This window comes from Accipiter gentilis, chromosome 19, assembly GCF_929443795.1.
Source record: "Accipiter gentilis chromosome 19, bAccGen1.1, whole genome shotgun sequence".
Taxonomy (NCBI): Eukaryota; Metazoa; Chordata; class Aves; order Accipitriformes; family Accipitridae; genus Astur; species Astur gentilis.
This window is the reverse complement of record NC_064898.1, coordinates 2,052,987-2,071,968: the sequence shown is the minus strand read 5'-3', so window position 1 is coordinate 2,071,968 and position 18,982 is coordinate 2,052,987. Positions and strand designations below refer to the sequence as shown.

At 39.1% G+C, this 18,982-nt stretch overlaps 1 protein-coding gene across 8 annotated transcripts in view; it reads left to right on the top strand.

The window, feature by feature from the left end:
* The window catches only part of NBEA (neurobeachin), a 509,146-nt gene that overhangs the window by 477,126 nt on the left and 13,038 nt on the right, over positions 1 to 18,982 (top strand). For 6 of the 8 annotated variants that reach the window (XM_049822905.1, XM_049822906.1, XM_049822904.1 and 3 more), the window contains 5 exons: positions 1,966 to 2,055; positions 3,568 to 3,760; positions 8,505 to 8,576; positions 10,758 to 10,913; positions 11,816 to 11,986. In XM_049822905.1, coding sequence (XP_049678862.1) covers positions 1,966 to 2,055; positions 3,568 to 3,760; positions 8,505 to 8,576; positions 10,758 to 10,913; positions 11,816 to 11,986 — 682 coding nt within the window. The remainder of the gene's footprint in view (positions 1 to 1,965; positions 2,056 to 3,567; positions 3,761 to 8,504; positions 8,577 to 10,757; positions 10,914 to 11,815; positions 11,987 to 18,982) is intronic. The other 2 variants (XM_049822909.1, XM_049822903.1) reach the window with 1 other exon arrangement.

Here is an 18,982-nt window from a genome sequence, read left to right as displayed (position 1 = left end):
TTTCAAAAATTAAAATTAAATTAACCTTGATAATTATTTGAAAAAAGAAAAATGGAAATTACTTTTCTGAAAACATTATCGACAGATCTGCGTGGAAGCATATATCACGCAGTGCCCGATATTGTTAATATTAGGTTTTGTCATTTTGAAAATGAAATTCACAAACAAGTGTAATGCCCTTCCCTTCTCCCCACCAGGCAAATCAGTTCTAGAGTACTGAATGTAAAAGAAAATACTACCTTTGATTTGACTTGAAGTGAATTTTATGTTCCTGTATAAAAAGTGGCTGCACGAGTGAAGGTACCTGCGCAGTGTGTAAAGAGATACTGTTTGTATGGTACATATAGACAGCTGCTGTACAGACATGTACACACATATGCCCACACAAATGCATTGGTTTTGTATAAAATTATTCTATGATTTCAAATTAGTTCATCATTAAATGATGTTAATAAGACCGAGATGCTCACCAGTTCCCAAGAAACACTCTGTGCCTTGCACACGGAAGTTCACTCTGAATGAGTCAACAAACAAGAAATCACCTGTACCGGGATAATTACAGCATCAAATGCACTAGGGCTGCAATCCAGTGAAAGTCCTTCAGCCGCTTGGCTGGATTTTGCATTAAGTTTCTTTTTTGGCAAATGTTTGTTTGTGGTCTTCCATTATATACCTGTCAATCTAGGCCATCAAGAGCGGTAGACGTTAGTGACCTGCTAGGAACTCTCTCTCCAACATCGCTTCATGCATCTATGCTGTGAAGCGGAGGAAAACACAGATTGTCTTGTAGGAATCACAAAATATGTAGATTAAAAGGATTCTTCTGTGTCATGAAGTATTTGTTGTGCTTCCTACCATTTCATGTCTGAAAGAAATAACGTAATTTACCAAGATAGTCATGTTTCTGGTGTTTTTTCATGTGTGGTAGCAAATGAAAAATTCATAAAGCTCGCAAGAAAAATATTAAGGGTCAGTAGTACAGGGTACGGTATATATATAGGTACATAATGCACAGTGCATTTCAAAATCTGCCAGTTTAGTTTTCTGTGAACGCTTTATTCTTGCTTTTACAAGGTCAAATAAAATAATACCTGTGTGAAAAATAAGAAGTGTTCTTTAACACCACTGCTTTTACAAGCAGCAATCTTTTGCCAAAGTTTTTAAGAAAATATCTTAAATGTGTTTTTGTTTGAATGAACTGTTTGAGTAATGGAAGCATCTGAGTATATGGGCTGTATTCTACTCCCTATCAAATTACTCCAGATTTATTCTGAAAGTAGATTTAAGTCTTGAAGAATGCATTGAAATTGCTAAGTTTTCATTTCAAACCTGTGAAGCCTGAAAGCCCATGAAAAAGATGCATTAAAATTAAGCATGAAATAAATACTCAGTGAATGTATGCAGCTTGCAAAGATTTTTACATTAGTCTGAATGTGCCTGGCAAGTTTTGTTTCTGGCATTTTGTTTGTTTGTTTTAACCTACTAATGTTGTTGTTGAATTAGTAATTATTTTGGTTTTATTATATTTTATACATGAATTTTGTTTCTCAGTTTGCTTTTCTTTCCCCCCATTTAAGATTCCAGAGGCTTATTTTATTAGAGATCCTCATACTTTCCTCCTTACAAAGGACTTTATTAAGGTATATATGTTCTTTTTAGTGCAAAGAAAAGCTCTCCCCAGACCTGAACTGCATGTCCTCACAGGTTAACATTTTCACATATAACGCCAGTTACTGGAAATGAGAATGGTTAGTTGGTTAACTGAAGCATGCTCGAACGGAGAAGCAAAGCTTGTCTACAAAATACTAACACTTGGATGAGTCTGCAGCCTGGGAGGAGAGCACCGGGTGAATTTTCTGGACTTTTTTCATGGCTGACTTGGGATATGCCTGCATTGTCACACAGTGTGTTGACCTCTCTCCTTGACGCGTATTGCTCATGACAGTCCCTCTCCCTTGCCCGCAGGCCATGGAGGCGCAGATACAGAACTTTGGACAGACGCCATCGCAGTTGCTCATTGAGCCCCATCCACCTCGGAGCTCTGCCATGCACCTGGTGAGACATAACTGCTGACCGGGAATGCTTTCCCTCTGAACCTGAGGATCCTTTGTAGGTCGTAAGGGACCCGTTAAGCAACGCTTTGAACGCCCTCCGTTGCCCGTGCAGCCGTGCTCTCTCCTGGCAGCGACGGCTCGCAGGGCTCTAGCAGGGCAAGGTGGACGTTTCGGTAGCTTTAGCTTCCTATAGTCCTGGCTTTTCCTGTCTAGTATTGTATAAAAAGGCCCTATCTTCGTAAATATAGCCCTGATCAGTACATATTTACATTCTTATTTCTGCAAGTGGTGGGAATGACTGCAGGCTTGTCTCAGAGTGAGCGTGTTGGTTTGTGTCGTTTTCAAGGATGCATTGTTAGGGGCTGATTTATGAACAATGCCTGCTTGACAAAAATGAAGTATTGGAGTTCAAATCGTGCTGGAATCCTCCTGCCTGTTCCCCCGGGAGAATGCAATGTATATTTCGAATTTCAATTTGAACTCCAAAACTCATTCCTAACGCATTCTTCTCTGTGCCTCTTGCAAAGAATTATATGAAATAGCCAGACTGAACGAGACAGATCTCTGTGCCCCTCAGTGCCTTTGTTTAAATGCTTAGAGCTAGATGTTTTCTTTTAAGTTTTGTAAATCGACAGTAATACGTGTAGCAGTTTCAATCATTTTATCTACCTACAAGGAAATCACTCTATCTAGTTGCACACTGCGAAAGTGGGAATTGATCTGGAAGTGTTAGCCCTGTTATTTTAAGTAATGTGTAGATTTCGAATGTACCTGATATTTGTTTTACATTCTTAAGATATGGATAATATATTTTTAATAATAAGTTAAAGCGATAAGTAAAAAGGATTATTTGAACTTCTAGAAATGATTCTATTTGTTATAACAGTGGTTGAAAAAAACCACATTAAAAACAGTACTTAATAACAGTATTATTGTCCATGTACAAAAAACTGCGTCACTTGTAGAATCATCAAACAGGTTTATAATTACCTACAGACTGCCTAATAAGTATATGTTTTACATAGAATTAAATTGTCTGTGTTTGGAAGTGCTGTGTTTCTTATAAAGAATTCATTAAGAAAAATTAAATACTTGTGAGTTCTTGAGTCCCTCTTAAAATTTCTTTTTTCAGACGTTGTAGTTCATAGCATTTTTCTTTATGATGTATTAATTGATTAACTCTTTTATTTGACTCATCTCTCTATCGTATGAATATTAACTGCTGTATAATTTTACATTTTACTGTATATTAATTAATGCTAATGGTCATTTTGCGCCCTGTAACGATGCCCCTTACCATACCTATTCTCTACTTGTCCTCATGTAATGATCCGACAATAGCTTCTGATCTTGCTCTCCTCCATCACTAGCGTAGACGTGCAGGTAGCGTTGTTTTCCCTGTATGTGCACATGCTTGCCTGCTCTTTTTTAACCTCGTTTTCCCTCAGACCTCCTCACTAATTGTGTTATCCCTTCTGTTTTCTTCTGCTCTCTTCTCCTTTCTACTCAACAGTGTTTCCTTCCACAGAGCCCCCTCATGTTTAAAGATCAGATGCAGCAGGACGTCATCATGGTGCTGAAGTTCCCGTCCAATTCCCCCGTCACACACGTGGCGGCCAACACGCTGCCCCACCTGACCATCCCTGCCGTGGTGACCGTCACTTGCAGCAGGCTGTTCGCAGTCAATCGGTGGCACAACACAGTAGGTAGGTTCTCACGGGCACGGTTCATCCACATTTGAAGACCTTAACAGCGCAGCTTTAATTTCGAGTGCAATTTAGCTCGATGTGGGTTAATCTCACTCACCTGCCTGTGCACAAAAATTTACTGTTTCTTCTGGTTTGTGTCAAATAATCAAAGCTTGTGTTTTCTCTGGTGTCATTCCTAGAAATACTCTCCCTAACAGCAGCACATCACCATGGCAGCCAATCGATTTGTGGTTACATCAGGATCAGCCTTTGATATAATGCTTTTCAGGAGAGTGCTGCTGTTCTTGACACAGCCGATATTAATATGTCCCAGGTTTCGGGAATACATATGGGCATGCTAGAGAGTGTACATCGCTGTCTGCTGCTGGAGAGAGATTTCAGGTCTGTCCAGGAGCTTGTCGTAAACCTACCCCTGGGTCACCGTTAGATAATGCGGGACCCTAAGCAAGCCTAAGCAGCCGGACACCAAACAATTCTGAAGAGAGGTTTCCTCGTTCCCTCCCAAAAGCCCATCCAACAAGGTCATTGCAAATCTCCCTTCCAGCCCCTCTGCTCACCTCCCCATATGGCCGCTAGGACCGTCCTGTCTCCTCACCTGGACGTGTAGGTACTGAGGTTGTCCGAGGCATTGCTAAATAGGTGGTGGGGCCATGAGGTACGGGCGGGAAGGAACAGGTTTCATTTTCTAAGGTAGCTTCCTGCTCTCATAGCCTTATGCTGCAGTAGCTGGAAACTTTTCAAGGTTTCTTACCACCTGGAAAAACAAGAAGGTACCTGATGTTTGAGAGTGTGACTCAGTAGCTGGCTCAGGGACATAGCATCATAGAATCACAGAATCATTTAGGTTGGAAAAGACCCTTAAGATCATCGGGTCCAACCATTAACATAACACTGCCAAATCACCACTAAACCGTGTCCCTAAGTGCCACATCTACACGTCTTTTAAATACCTCCAGGGATGGTCACTCACGCATGTCCCTGGGCAGCCTGTTCCAATGCTTGATAACCCTTTTGGTGAAGAAATATTTCCTAATCTCCAATCTAAACCTCCCCTGGCAGAATGTGAGGCTGTTTCCTCTCATCCTATTGCTTGTTACTTGGGAAAAGAGACCAGCACCCACCTCACTACACCCTCCTTTCAGGTGGTTGTAGAGAGCGATGAGGTCTCCCCTCAGCCTCCTTTTCTCCAGACTAAGTTCCCTCAGCCGCTCCTCATCAGACTTGTGCTCTAGACCCTTCACCAACTCGGTTGCCCTTCTCTGGACACGCTCCAGCACCTCCATGTCTTTCCTGCAGTGAGGGGCCCAAAACTGAACACAGGACTCGAGATGCGGCCTCACCAGTGCCCAGTACAGGGGAACAATCGCCTCCCCAGTCCTGCTGGCCACACTATTTCTGATGCAGGCCAGGATGCTGTTGGCCTTCTTGGCCACCTGGGCACACTGCTGGCTCGTATCCAGCCGGCTGTCAACCAGCACCCCCAGGTCCTTTTCCGTTGGGCAGCTTTCCAGCCGCTCTTCCCCAAGCCCGTAGCGCTGCATGGGGTTGTTGTGACCCAAGTGTAGGACCTGGCACTTGGCCTTGTTGAACCTCATACGATTGGCCTTGGCCCATCCATCCAGCATGTCCAGATCCCTCTGTAGAGCCTTCCTGCCCTCCAGAAGAGCAGCACTCCCACCCAGCGTGGTGTTGTCTGCAAACTTGCTGAGGGTGCACTCAATCCCCTCATCCAGATCATTAATAAAGATAATATAAACAGAACCAGCCCCAGTACTGAGCCCTGGGGAACACCACTTCTGACTGGCTGCCAACTGAATTTAATTCCATTCACAACTGTCTGGGCTTGTCCATCCAGCCAGTTTTTTACCCAGCAAAGAGTACGCCTGTCCAAGCCATGAGCAGCCAGTTTCTCCAGAAGGATGCTGTGGGAAACAGTGTCAAAGGCTTTACTCAAGTCCAGGTAGACAATGTCCACAGCCTTCCCCTCATCCACTAAGTGGGTCACCTTGTCACAGAAGCAGATCAAGTTAGGACCTGCCTTTCATGAACCCACATTGACTGGGCCTGATCACCTGGTTGTCCTGTACGTGCTGTGTGATGGCACTCAAGATGATCTCTCCATAACATTCCCCGGCACTGAGGTCAGACTGACAGACCTGTAGTTCCCCAGATCCTCCTTTCAGCCCTTCTCATAGATGGGCGTCACATTTGCTAACCTCCAGTCAACTGGGACCTCTGTGGTTGGCCGGGACTGCTGATAAAAGACTGGAAGTGACTTGGGAAGCACTTCACCAGCTCCCTCAGTACCCTTGGGTGGATCCCATCTGGCCCCATAGACCTGCGTGTGTCCAAGTGGTGTAGCAGGTCGCTAACCATTTCCCCTTGGATTATGGGACCTTGACTCTGTTCCCCGTCCCTGTCTTCCAGCTCCGGGGGCTGGGTACCCCAAGAAGAACTGGTCTTACTACTAAAGACTGAGGCAAAGAAGGCATTAAGTACTTCAGCCTCTTCCTCATCCTTTGTCACTGTTTCTCCTCTCATCCAATAGAGGATGGAGATTGTTCTTAGCCCCCCTTTTGTTGCTTTGTAGGCACTAGGCAAAAAAAGAAAAATCCTCCACTCTTTATGCACAGGAGAAACCCCTGGACAGAAGTAGGTCCTCCTGGAGAGAGATTTATGATATTTAGGTTAGATGTCTACCTCTAGTAGTCATAAAGGGAATCTAGGTTACCTAGGGATTTCACTGCCTTAAATGTAAACATCTCCTCAGTGAATAATTCAAGTCAGGTGAGATAGATCCCTTATGCACAAGGCTGGCCAAAGACTGGTGTTAAAAGCAATAATTAGAGGAATGAATGGGAATTCCCTTATAGGCGTGCATTAGAGGAACTATCAGAGCAAGTAAAGTTAGTATCATTCTGTATTCTTGCATAGTAATATAAGGTTTAATATCACCTTTATTCTGAACATTTAAATAATGTTAGCATGAATATTAAATTTTGCATGTATTTGTAATGTACCTGTTCTCTGTTTACGAGCAAACTTTGCATGGTGTTTTAGAGAATATGACAGGAACAGAACAGAGTATCTGATTGCCTTTCACAAATCCATGCATTTATGGTACTCAATTAGGTGCAACTGCATTAGAAGTAAAAATGTTTCGCCTATTTCTTTAAAACAAAAGGGAAAAATTTAGAGAGAAAAATAAATAATTTTTTTTTTTTTTTTAATATTTTGTGACAGTGTCCTGAATGGAAGAGCCCAATGTCAGAAATTATTCAGAGGCGCAGAAACTGTCCCCTGGTATTTTAATATTCTTTTGACTAGCATTGGTTGAATAATTTCTAATTAGGTCCCCTGGATTTTTTAGAGATGCTGCCCAAGTACTGCATTGACTGTTAGGTTTTAGTTTTTCATATATAGTCTTATAAAACATATGTTGTAAACATGCAGAATTCACATCATGAACCAACCATGAACTAAATTTCACACCATTTGAAAACCTCTGGTGTAAATTTCAAACAGAGGAATACTTTTTGCATATATTATAACAGGAAGAGACAGGAAAACAAAACTGTTTGGAGAATCAAAACCCATTCTAATGATTTTCTTAACTTTTACATGCTGCCTGGCAATGGCTTCTATTTTGCAAGAGGCTAATCCAGGACAGGGTATCAATTTCCTACTGTTACCCTATTATTTTAATAAATCACAACTCTAGTATAAAGGACAGGTTCATCTACAGAAATGTATGCACAGACCACTTTTACTGTTGTGGGATGTATGTAGAGCTTTAGAGTTTATACACAGTAGAAGGCATTTACCTAACCATCTCACAACAGAAGAAAATTAATCTAAGTTAATGCCAGTAAAGATCTGTCCCAAACTCATTTGGTTTTGAAAGAGGAGAGACAAAGGAGGGAAGACATTCTCAGAGCAGTGTTTTTCAGAAGATGGCAGGGTCAGCTGTAGGCCCTGTTTTCTTTTACCTCCTCTGGTTGTCTATTGCAGTGGTAGAAAATGGAGTTTATTCTTCAGAACTCTGTATCTCCTCTTATGGAGGATATTCTTGTGCAGCATGGCAGTTCCTGACAAAAATTGTGTTTCCAGGAGTGACCATTGTGATCTATGGGCTAGGGAAGGTGCTCAGAAGAGCCAAAGCAGTGCTATCTGTGCACGAGAGCAGGTAACACGAAATATGCAGCCCCTGATGCGCATTTGAAGAGCTTAAGGACTGCTCAGGATAGAGCTAATAGGAATAATTGTGGCAAATTTACTGTAGCCCACAATTTCCCAGCTAATATTTCTAGATAAATCCATTAAAAGGTCCGAGTTTCTGTTACTTACAGGTTTCCATGTGTAAGAAACTCATAACAATGTTTAATGCAATTGTTTTTCTTTTCTGTGCTATTATAAGATCTCAGCCATTGCTCACATATAAAAAAAATTTCTCTGTTACACTACTTTAAAGGAGTTATTTAATGAATGTTTGTGGCTGCAGAAATCTTGATGAAATTAGCACTCATACATTTATAGCTACTATTACATAACTGAAGAATTAATGCATATTTGTGTGGCACAGTGGAAAGACTCTTGGAAGATTCATAGAACAAGTAGTAGTAAGAAGTTACATTTTTATATATATATAATAATCCAATAATACAGTTTTAAACCTAGAAAAATCTTATTAAAAAATTAGACAACAAGGTTCCTAGTGTTTTAATCTTTCTTTCATGTGTAGGCCTTCGGGGAGCCCCAGGATATTCTTTGGATCAAGCCCATCATCTTCCAATCGAAATGGATCCATTGATTGGTATGTCAAGATGAAAATCTAGCAATATATTTGAAAAAGGCATTCTCAAGAATTATTGATTAAGCTATATTTGTATATTATGCTTCATTTAACATGGAAGATAGGAAAAGATAGGAAAATATTTATTCTTGTCAGTCCTGGAGAACTAAAAGCATTAGTTATTGATGCTGAATGAATTACATGAGTGCTATTTGTTATTAACATCACCAGCAATTGGTATTTAAGAAACAACCAATTAAGTCAGTTATATTGTCAGCCCATATCTATATTCTGTTCACTTATCAGGTCACATTAGTAAAATAAAATGTGAGGTTCTGGTAGAGTTCACATATTTTCATTCTTACAGCCAGCACTGTGTATATCAGTGCAGATGCAGATCCATTTCTTTTCATTCAATTTATGATACGGATTATTTTAGTTGGCATTACTAAATAAAGAAAGAAAAAAATTGATTTTAAATTGATGCATGATTGTATTTTTTAAATCCAAAAATATTTGAGGAAGTGAAGTATTTTGAGAAACAGCATCTGCTAAAACTGTTAGAGAGATTGCAGGACTTGTGTTCCTAATGGTCTTTATTTCTCTTTAATTGCAACTATTTGCTTTGTGGTTGGTTGGGGGGTTTTTTTGCAGTAGGCCTATTTTTGAGACAGAAATTGGGGATAGGGAAGGTTCTTAGAGACAATTTTGCAGCACTGGTGAGAAAAAAATGCATTTTTAAACATCTCGAGATGAAAAGTTCCCTTTTCGTCTGTGTCAATATTCACGGTTGAAAGATTTATATACAAGTACCTCAGGAGAGTTAGCTTTCTCATTCTGTATGCTTCATTTGCTCATATAATGACAATGGTTTTCTCTTCAGACTTTCCTCTCAAAAGCTAGGGCACAACTATTGTGCCCACCTGTTCTGGAAATTTGAGTAATTTGTTATTCATTATCTTTCAGCGGATGGACATGGAGAGTCTGATAATTTAAATATGTGTTTTCGGAATATATATAAACATGGTATTAATTTTTATAAGCAAATTTAAAATAGGGGATTTTTTTGGTTGAGTCTTTTTATTTCATGCAGTTGTGAGCGATTTAAGTAGAATAACCAAAAATAGGGACAAAAGAACTTTCAGAATATTATCTGCATTAAGTGGTGTTCCTACATCAGGAGAAACATGTCTCTCAGAGTGAGTTTTGTCTCACCTAACTTCAGTTAACTGAAGTTAGTTGTCAAGATTTCCTCCATAGCTACTGTAGAAAGAGAAACCGCCCTCTGGAGTTGTCTAGCACTTGGACAGCTATTCCAGCGTGAGATGACTTGCCATCTGCAGCGATGGCTCTCTCTCCAGTGCGTATAGAGGAAGCATAGGTAATTAGATTATATACGGAACTTTTAGAAAGTTAATATTAGGTGGGAGGGAACACACCTTTACTGTATTGCCAAATCCTGCCTGTTGTGTCCCGGGAAGTAACGAGCACGTTACGTTATTATTCCCAGTCCTTCCCAACAGCTCCGTTAGACTGTCGGGGTGGTGGGAATCTGCATGAACCATTCCTTTTCCCTCCGCCTGGGAGAGTTTCCAGGTGGCATTGCCTCTTGTAACATTACTGCCCATGGCCTGGCTCCCTGCTTGAGGCATAGGTGGTAAGAAAGTGTTGAAAAAGCGCCTCAGATCTGAATAGCTTCATTAGCTGAATCCTTACCTCTTTGATCCGCTTAAGCATCTGCAGGTATGGGGGATGTCGAGGCCACACTACACAAGCTGGGATAGTATCTGTAGGAGAGATACCAACCAGCAAGAATGGACTTTCTGCAGTATTGTTAGCATCGACTCGGTATTTTAAATGGACTTCCACCACTTTCCCCTAGTTCAATTTGGGTTTGGAGAGTACTTCAGCAGAGCACTTAAAATATTACCACATATTATGCAGCGCATCAGGCAGTTTATAAGAAATTGTCATCTCCTGTAAAATCTTTTGTCTTATTCAAAGGAAAACCAGAAATCTCACAATAATTTTGTACTTCTGACACCCATATAGACAGCTCTAAATGTTCATATTCAAAATGCTTACTCAACAACAAATTCACAGTTCATTGAAAGTTAAATGTATTCATTTTCTCCTGTAAGTGGATGACAGGAAGGTGTTGGAATGGCTTACTTGTAAAATGTGTTTTGCATTTCGTTACAGCCAATAACTCTGGTGTGAACAAACGGCAGATCACAGACCTTGTGGATCAGAGCATCCAGATCAATGCGCATTGCTTCGTGGTCACAGCAGATAATCGCTACATTCTTATCTGTGGGTTCTGGGACAAGAGCTTTCGAGTTTATTCTACGGAAACAGGTGACCCCCTGCCTCTTCTTAGGTCAAGAACTGGATGGTTGTCTTAATACTACCATATCTAATGCCTATGCTTACCGCTCAAGGAAAGATAAAGGGCAGTTTATAAAATCCTTCATTATTGCTTGAGCATAATAGCTTTAAGATGCTTTTGTTCTGGAAGATAAAGGATGCAAAAGGAAACAGAAAGGCATACAATTTTGTTAGTTGTAACTTCTGAAAACCATAGTTATATCCAGGGAATTGATCATATCAAAAGGATCAACCAAAATTTTTGTTAGAACGTTTTCATGGCGGTATTGTTTCTATCTCTATTTATTTCATGTAGTAAGGAAGTAGGTTGCATAGCCTGGTACCGAGAACCAATATTTTGTTTCTTTGTCTGATTGCTTAGCCTAATATCACTCAGTATATTGCTAAAAACTGATTGCAGTAATAGAAAGGAGGAGGTGATGATCATAGTAAACCTTAGTTTAACATTAACATAGAACAAATAGACATTTTTAATATAATAATGTAGCACCATTATGGAAAAGTTCATGTGTTGTCTTATGCATATAATTCATGAAATTCACAATTAGCGTTCTAACACCATTGCTTAAATACTGATGGAGCAGTAACTCCACTTAATATTCAGTGCAGCACTGACTTGATTTTCAGAGATAAGGGTTAGCCTATGGATTGACACAGAGCACAGCCCTCAACAGCAACATAAAAGGAGAAAAAAAGAGATGTTTTATTTTGTGATTTTTTAATCTTGTTGTAGCATGTAGTGAACTCTAATTAAGGGACATGAGGCAGAAATTACATTTGAACTGGATATTTGTTAATGTTTTAGTTAATGATTTCTAAATGCTGCAACTACTTAAAAAACCTGAATTTGTATCACTTTGCACTCCCACCAGGAAAATTAACTCAGATTGTGTTTGGCCACTGGGATGTTGTGACTTGCCTTGCCAGATCAGAGTCCTACATTGGTGGCGATTGCTACATCGTGTCTGGGTCTCGTGATGCTACATTGCTGCTTTGGTACTGGAGTGGCCGACATCATATTATAGGTGACAATCCAAATAGCAGTAAGTATCCTGTAAAAAACACTTTCCTGAGAGGTCCTCTGTCACACCTATTCATTTTTAGCATTCCTTCTGTCAGCTTCAGAAGGTATTACCAAATATATTGATTACTTCACTTACCGGTTGAGAGTTGGTATAAGAAGAGTGCCACATGCTAAGCAATTCATTGAGTACTAGCCAAAAAAATGTTTAAACAGTCTGTGCGTGGTAACAGATAATAGTATGGGAGTAATTCTTAAATTCATAATTGCCTTTATCACTTATAACATCATGTCATCGTAAACTAGAACAAGATGGTTATGGCCTTTAAGTGACGGGACGTATATCACTATATTTTGACTTTCCTTTCCTCAGAAATATTTTTTGGCATTTTAACTTACTCCTTTTGTGCTACAGCATGCTATATCAGCTGCTTGCCTTTTCAGAAAAGGAATGCCTCACATGCCATGGAATTAAATGAGTCTCTCTGAGAAAGGTCTTTCTATAGCAAGAAAACCTTTGGGGAAGCAATGTGACTGAATAAAAATAGAAAAAGATAAAATGTCAGGAAGGGTTTACATTTCATTTGCAGAGGACTAACTATCAGTGTTTTGCAGACTGAGGGATACAACAACAATAACAATATTAATTTATATAAGAGGGCACTTAAAGTGCACTACTAATTTACAAGGTCCCTCCTTCACGCAAGCCAGAAATGTGACCACAGCTAAAGACAAGAGCAACTTTTATCCATATACTAGAGCTCTTTTGTACAAACCCAAATCCATTTCATTTAAAGCAGCTTCTGCATTCTGATGATTATTTTCAGCACAAGGATGTTGCCTCTTTGGATAAACATGGAAGAATCCATCACTATCAATTTTGATCTCTGATTAAAGTACTGACTGGAGGCAGTTGTAGACCTGTCACTTGCAGTCATCTAAGTAAAAGTATTTCTTCAGCTGAATGTTTGGTAGAAAAGTGTTTTATTTGTTACAAAGTAAATATTTTGTTAATTTTGCAGCAGCAGATTTTTTAGTGTGTTTTAATTTTCTTCCATTTGTCTGTAAGCAGAGCAAAGAGGAGACAGATAAAAGACTCACTTTCTCACCTGACTTTCTTTTGCTTTTATAACAGAGGGAGAAGGGGGGGGGGGGGGGATAAAATTGTGTTCCCATAACAAATTTCTCTAATTTTTATGTATATTCCAGGGCTTTTTTAGCACTTAAATCTCAGATAGGGAAAAATTCAGTCTGAAAAGGAATTTCATGTCAGGGCACTCTGTTTAGCTTGATGCCATTTTGCTTCTCTGAATGCCTGTGTGAGTCATATCAAGTGTTAGTAATTTCTATGCTGAGTCAGAAAAAAAAATAAGAGCTTCCTCCTTTCATTAAAGAAAAAAATGTAAGACTTTTCCTTTACTTCCTTTGATTATGTGGGGCTTGGACAGCCTTGCCATTAGCGTCTCCTTACTGGCTGATACAAACTGCTCCAATTATTTTGCAGATAGATTTATTTTAGTTCTGATACCTTTTTGTCAACATGAACATATCTGAATGCAAGAAAGCGGTACTTTTTGGAATCTCAGGTTTAATATCTTAACTGTGTAACTTTGGAAGTGTCTGCCTTGGAGATCTTTAATTTTATGAGAAGAAAGGATATCAGTTGATCGACAGAAATCAATGAAAACAAAACCGAACTGTATGATTTGCTCTCTCTCTCTACCTCTGTATGAGTAAGGCACTGTTTCGCTGAAGAAAAGGCCTTACAGTTGGATTAATGGGAGGCTGTGCTGCAGATAGTCATGTCCAGGCAAATGTAAACTCACAGGCACGAGTAGCAGAACTCAGGAAGGTTAAATACCCAAGTCCACTGTGGTAGCTTCGAAATATATTGATCGGAGTTCTTACTACTCATGTTGAAGACATGTTGAAGAGTCATGTTGAGGAAGAGTAATGTCATCACTGTTATTGCTGTCTCTACTCATTGGATTAAAGTTACCATGGATATGCTAATTATGTACTACTCCTGTACTACAACTACAACTTCATGTGTTGTAAACATATCCTTATTAACAGCTAATTTGAATTCTCATGAACATACATCAGGAAGGATAGATCACATGAGTGATTATATGCCTGAAGGACCTTCTGCCTTTTAAAACTTCTACAATTACTAAATCTTTCTGCTGAAGTAATGACTACTAGATTCTGTTCCCTACCATGAACAGACATGATGGTTGTTGTATGACTGAATCCTTGTATACTAATTTTCAGGAGTGAAGCATTCTCAACAATCCTTATGAAAACATGTTTAAAGTTTTACAGAGTTAAAGCCACTGAAGTAGTAGAGAAGTATTTCCTAATCTACTCTTCTCCCATACTTACTGGTAGAAGATTAGGATTTACCTTGTAGGAAAAATGAAAGTGAGATGTTCTCTGTAGGTCAAATCCAATTAGTTAACATCTTTAGAATGAATTTCCAGAAAGATGTAGATTATATTTTCAGGGGAAAAAAAGGGGGATTAGTTTTTTAAAAGCTGTCATCTGGAGACACAGATAAGGTATTTTATACCACAGACTGTAAGAAGGTGAAGAATTCAAAGAAAAATGTCAGTTATAGTAATTATCTGGGCTAGATGCTTGACTTCATAATGATCTTTTAAGCTGAAAGACAGTTAATTATCAATTTCAGCTTCAATGCATCGAGTTACCAAAAGGAACTTTAGTTGTTTCAGAAGATGTTAAGAGGAGGAAAAAGCAAGCCCCCAAATCCTAAACAGTTTATGTAATTTAACATTTTGTGTAGAAAAATGCAGATACAATTGCATTAGAAAACATAGAGATCACAATCATTTATTGTGAAATACTCTGAGACAAAAGATTGTCAGAACAAACTCCTTGCCGATTCTGCCGAAATCCCATATTCCAGAATCCATGAGTTAGATAAAATCTTTACTAAACAACATGTATGTCAATAACCTGACCTGTCAGACTTGTGTAGAGCCTTCTGCTGAAATACCTGTGCGGGCATGTGTCAGAGGCTGACCTCAGCTGTGTCTGTGGGAAATACAGAACCAGTTGAAAGAGAGGAATGGAGAAAAATTGTGTCTTGGATAAGGTTCTTGCCAGTGGCTTCTCCATCTCAGTAGTTGAAAACTTGCCTATGAGAGCATGGCGAGCTTCATTTTGTAATTTGAAATTAATTTTTCCAATCAATACATTCATTAAGTTATCACTTTGATTCTACAATAAATATCAAAAAGGAGTTTCTGGTTCAGTTTGCACTTGTCACAATTTCTTGACACTTCTCACAATTGCTGTGAGAAGACTGAAGTTTTACCAGATTTTCAATACAATGTTTTCCATGGAGTAGCTTTCAAAAATAGCTTGTAAAATAGCTTCTGGTTAGAATATTTGTCCAGGAAGCGGGAGACTAAGTTCTTGGCTTCCAGGGTCTGGGGAATTCAAACCTGCATTCCCATATTCACAAGCATATGCTGATGATCAGGCTATAAATTAATGTGGGAGGGGCCCCCTGTGAACCTCCAGCTTTGGTGGAAAGCAAAATTCTTTTCTCTTCTATTGTTTATGGATAGAAATAGACATAAATCAAGAAATCAGGAACCAAAACTGCATACCTTCAACAGCAGTATGTGGTGCAAATCTTCGCCCTACTTGTACTTTATCTGGTTCAACAAAAATTGGTTTCATGGCTATGCAATGGCTAGGTTCCAATAGCGGTGACAGAAAATGTCCTTTTCCAGCCCAGACTAGGTACTGGTGCCTGGGGATGCTCCTGGAAAGTGGGAGATGTGGCATGAATTCCTTTAGGCTGAAGGGCAGTTGAATGCGGGATTTTATGTACGTTTGAGCCTCCCCTTACTTCTTTATCCTCGCTTAGATAAGTACCACCTTTGGGAAAAACACTGAACTGAATGTAGCTTAGTCATCTTGCCAGGGTCAGATACCTACTTTCTAAGCCAAAATAGCCCATCTGAAATAGGTAATCTGAATCTGCACCCTATTAAGTTGATGACCGCATTATATAAATCTGCTGCAGTTGAGAGAACAGCGAAAGGAATCTGTTTTCTCTTAGGAAGACACGGCACATGCAAAGAACATAGTTTGCTTATTTTAATTCTTTGAAGTGATCTGGCAAATGTAAATCTTTGCAATTCTAAGAGATCGAACAGAAAAATTATTGTGATGGAGTTTGACAACTTGTGTTTTGATTTTTTTTCTCTTATGATATATAGGGATTTGTTTTAGCTAAGCGCTAATTTGTATACAAATTTCTTCTCACATAGCAACTGTATTAGTCATCACAAAAAGGAGCAAAGAGAGTACATGATATGCCCTGGAGTTCAACATGTATCGTTATAGTTGGTTTATTTTTATATTTTATGATTGCTTTATGGAATGTCTCTTTCAAACAAGTGACTTTGAAAATGAGAATTATCTCCGAGTCTTTGAACAGATACCAAAGTGGATGATAGAATTGCAGAAAAGTGAGGGACAGATGCTTTCATCTGAAACAGACACAAATTCAGAAACTAATTTGGAAGTGATAAAAATTAATTTGCACACTTTAATTGGAATCAGACTCCTGCATGAAAGAAAGGAAGGGTAGGCAGCTTGTGCTAAAAGCTGATTGAATTTTTTGTCAGGTAAGTATGTTGGACTTGGCCGCTTATCCTCTTGAGCCTCTCTGTGCAATATATTACATTCACCCTCTGACTGGTGTTCTTTAAAAGGATCAATGCTATTCCTGTTTTGTCCCTAGAGCCTGAAATTTCATTGATCTTGGGACTTGACATTTCTCATTACCTATTGTAGCTTCCAAGAGGATGGTCACAAGAGGTGTGAGAGTTAACCCTGCTTTTCCTAACGGGAACTGTGCTGACCACTGGAAAATATTGTGTCTCTCAGCCCTTAGCTGGGTTTGTTTAGTATTATAACATAATCCTCAGAGGTGCTAACAATTCATCCTATCTCAGTAAGTGTATTCTGTATAGACTTGAAAGGGAGGCTGAGCATCACCATTAAGGATCTTTGTCAAGTTAACCTGCACTTTTTTTTTAAGTCTGTCATGAAGTATACTTTTCTGTGTTCCTTTTACATAACCTATTTTTGAAACAATTTAAAACTGTGAACGTTGCAGGTTTTGCGAGTTTGTATCTTGAAAGAGCAGTTATTCGGAACTCAGAATATTATTCACTTATTCTTTTATACCCCTCTACATTTTGATACCCTATAACATGCCCTAGTTTAACCTTGAAAGGGCAGCAGTTTAAAAATAGCCGCCGGTGTGACCTGTACCCGGCGGAGTGGACGGCTGTTTGATGGTCCCGCGCAAGCACGTTGGCACACGTGCAATCTGCTTTGCCTGTTTAAAGAGTTATTATGGCACTTGTGTATTTGTACAATTTAGGTATTAATTTTTGAAATATGGTATCCTAGCACTGTTCTGCCAGAGTAGAAGTGCTTTGAAAAATAGTCCGTAATTTTTATTGGCACCATCTCTATTCTGGTAGCCAAAGATATCTCTCTCCTAAGACTGCTATGCAAAGGTAAATGAGCAAAACTACACCTGAACTAATAATGCAGTTATAGCTAGCATTTTATCAACAGATGTCTGTGCCCATGCTTTGCTGCATACCCCGTGGGAGCTGTACAGTGCAGGGTGGTTCAGCAACTTGCCAAAGTTCCCAAAGCAATTTAGTGGAAGAAATAGGAAGAGAACCTGCAAATCCTTACTCTCCTCTCCTCCACTGTATTTTTCCTTTTGGGGTCTGGATAGGTGCAAGGTACCTGACAGTCCACTCACCTGGGTGAATTGTTTGTAGATATATACAATGTTGCTCATGTTCCTCAGCAAATAAACCAGTTCTGCCAGAGGTGAGAATATTTTGAATATATGAATATTTTTCTATCTGCAATCTTTCTTTTACAACCATTGCTCCCCCATGTTGTTGACACTGTTACTGGCTGTTTCCTATTTTGAAATATTCCTATTTATTGGTCATAGCCTTAGCTTTTCATCAAACTCCAGGATGTTTTTTTCTGACAGTAAAAATTCCAGAAGGCTATTACATTCTCACTTCCATGAAAGCCATAGTATTTTATAAGATTTTTTCTGATGAGTATCCCCTCAAAAGTGCTAATAGTAAAGTAAATTATTTTCAACAAATAATTCAGCTCTTTACTTGCTTCTGTCAAAGTCAGAGATGAAATGGAAGCTGGAATTTGTGCTCTCATGCTTCTTTATACAGAAGACTCCTAGATGTGTCCCCATAGCAATCTGTACATAATTCCTGCAAAAAGGACAGTATGAGAGAAATAGTAACACTGTTTGTTCTCTTTCCTTTTTCTTTTTTTCTTTTTTTTCCTTAACATGCAAGAGCACCATTTGTTCCAGGAGAACCTTACAATAGTATTAAGCATTAGATTTTTCAGAGAGAAGGGAAGATGTATTTTGTTTTAGACTTTATAGAAAAACTTACTTGTTTGGAAACACAATGCAGATTATTTTTTTTTTCCTTCTGCCCTCTAGTAATTCGGTTCAAAGGTGCTTCTTTGGGGAAATTACAGGGAGTTTACAGTGATGGTATCTCACTTCATAGGTAGGATATTTTCACCTGCAATTCCCTCAGAGCTGCAGCCTTTGACCTCTGGCTGCATCTATCAGTGGTGATGTGACAGTGACAGAATATTTTGCTAGATTTTGAATGATTCCTGGAGTTCACAACTTCTGTCCTTAGCAATAAAATGTAATATAACTGAGGTTCTCTTCCCCATGCTACAGCTTTTCCTGTAGAAAGTATCACTGAATATTTTTTTCTTTGAGCCCTAAGGGAAAAAAATCCCATTTTCAATTACTGTTGGACTGTTACTTGTAATAATGATATTCTGTTATTAATTTGTATTTACTGAAAAACAGGACTCCAAGATCTGTATTTCAGGGCAGTTGTTTCTTATACGCATTTCCCTTTATAAATCAAGAAGTTAATTAAATATG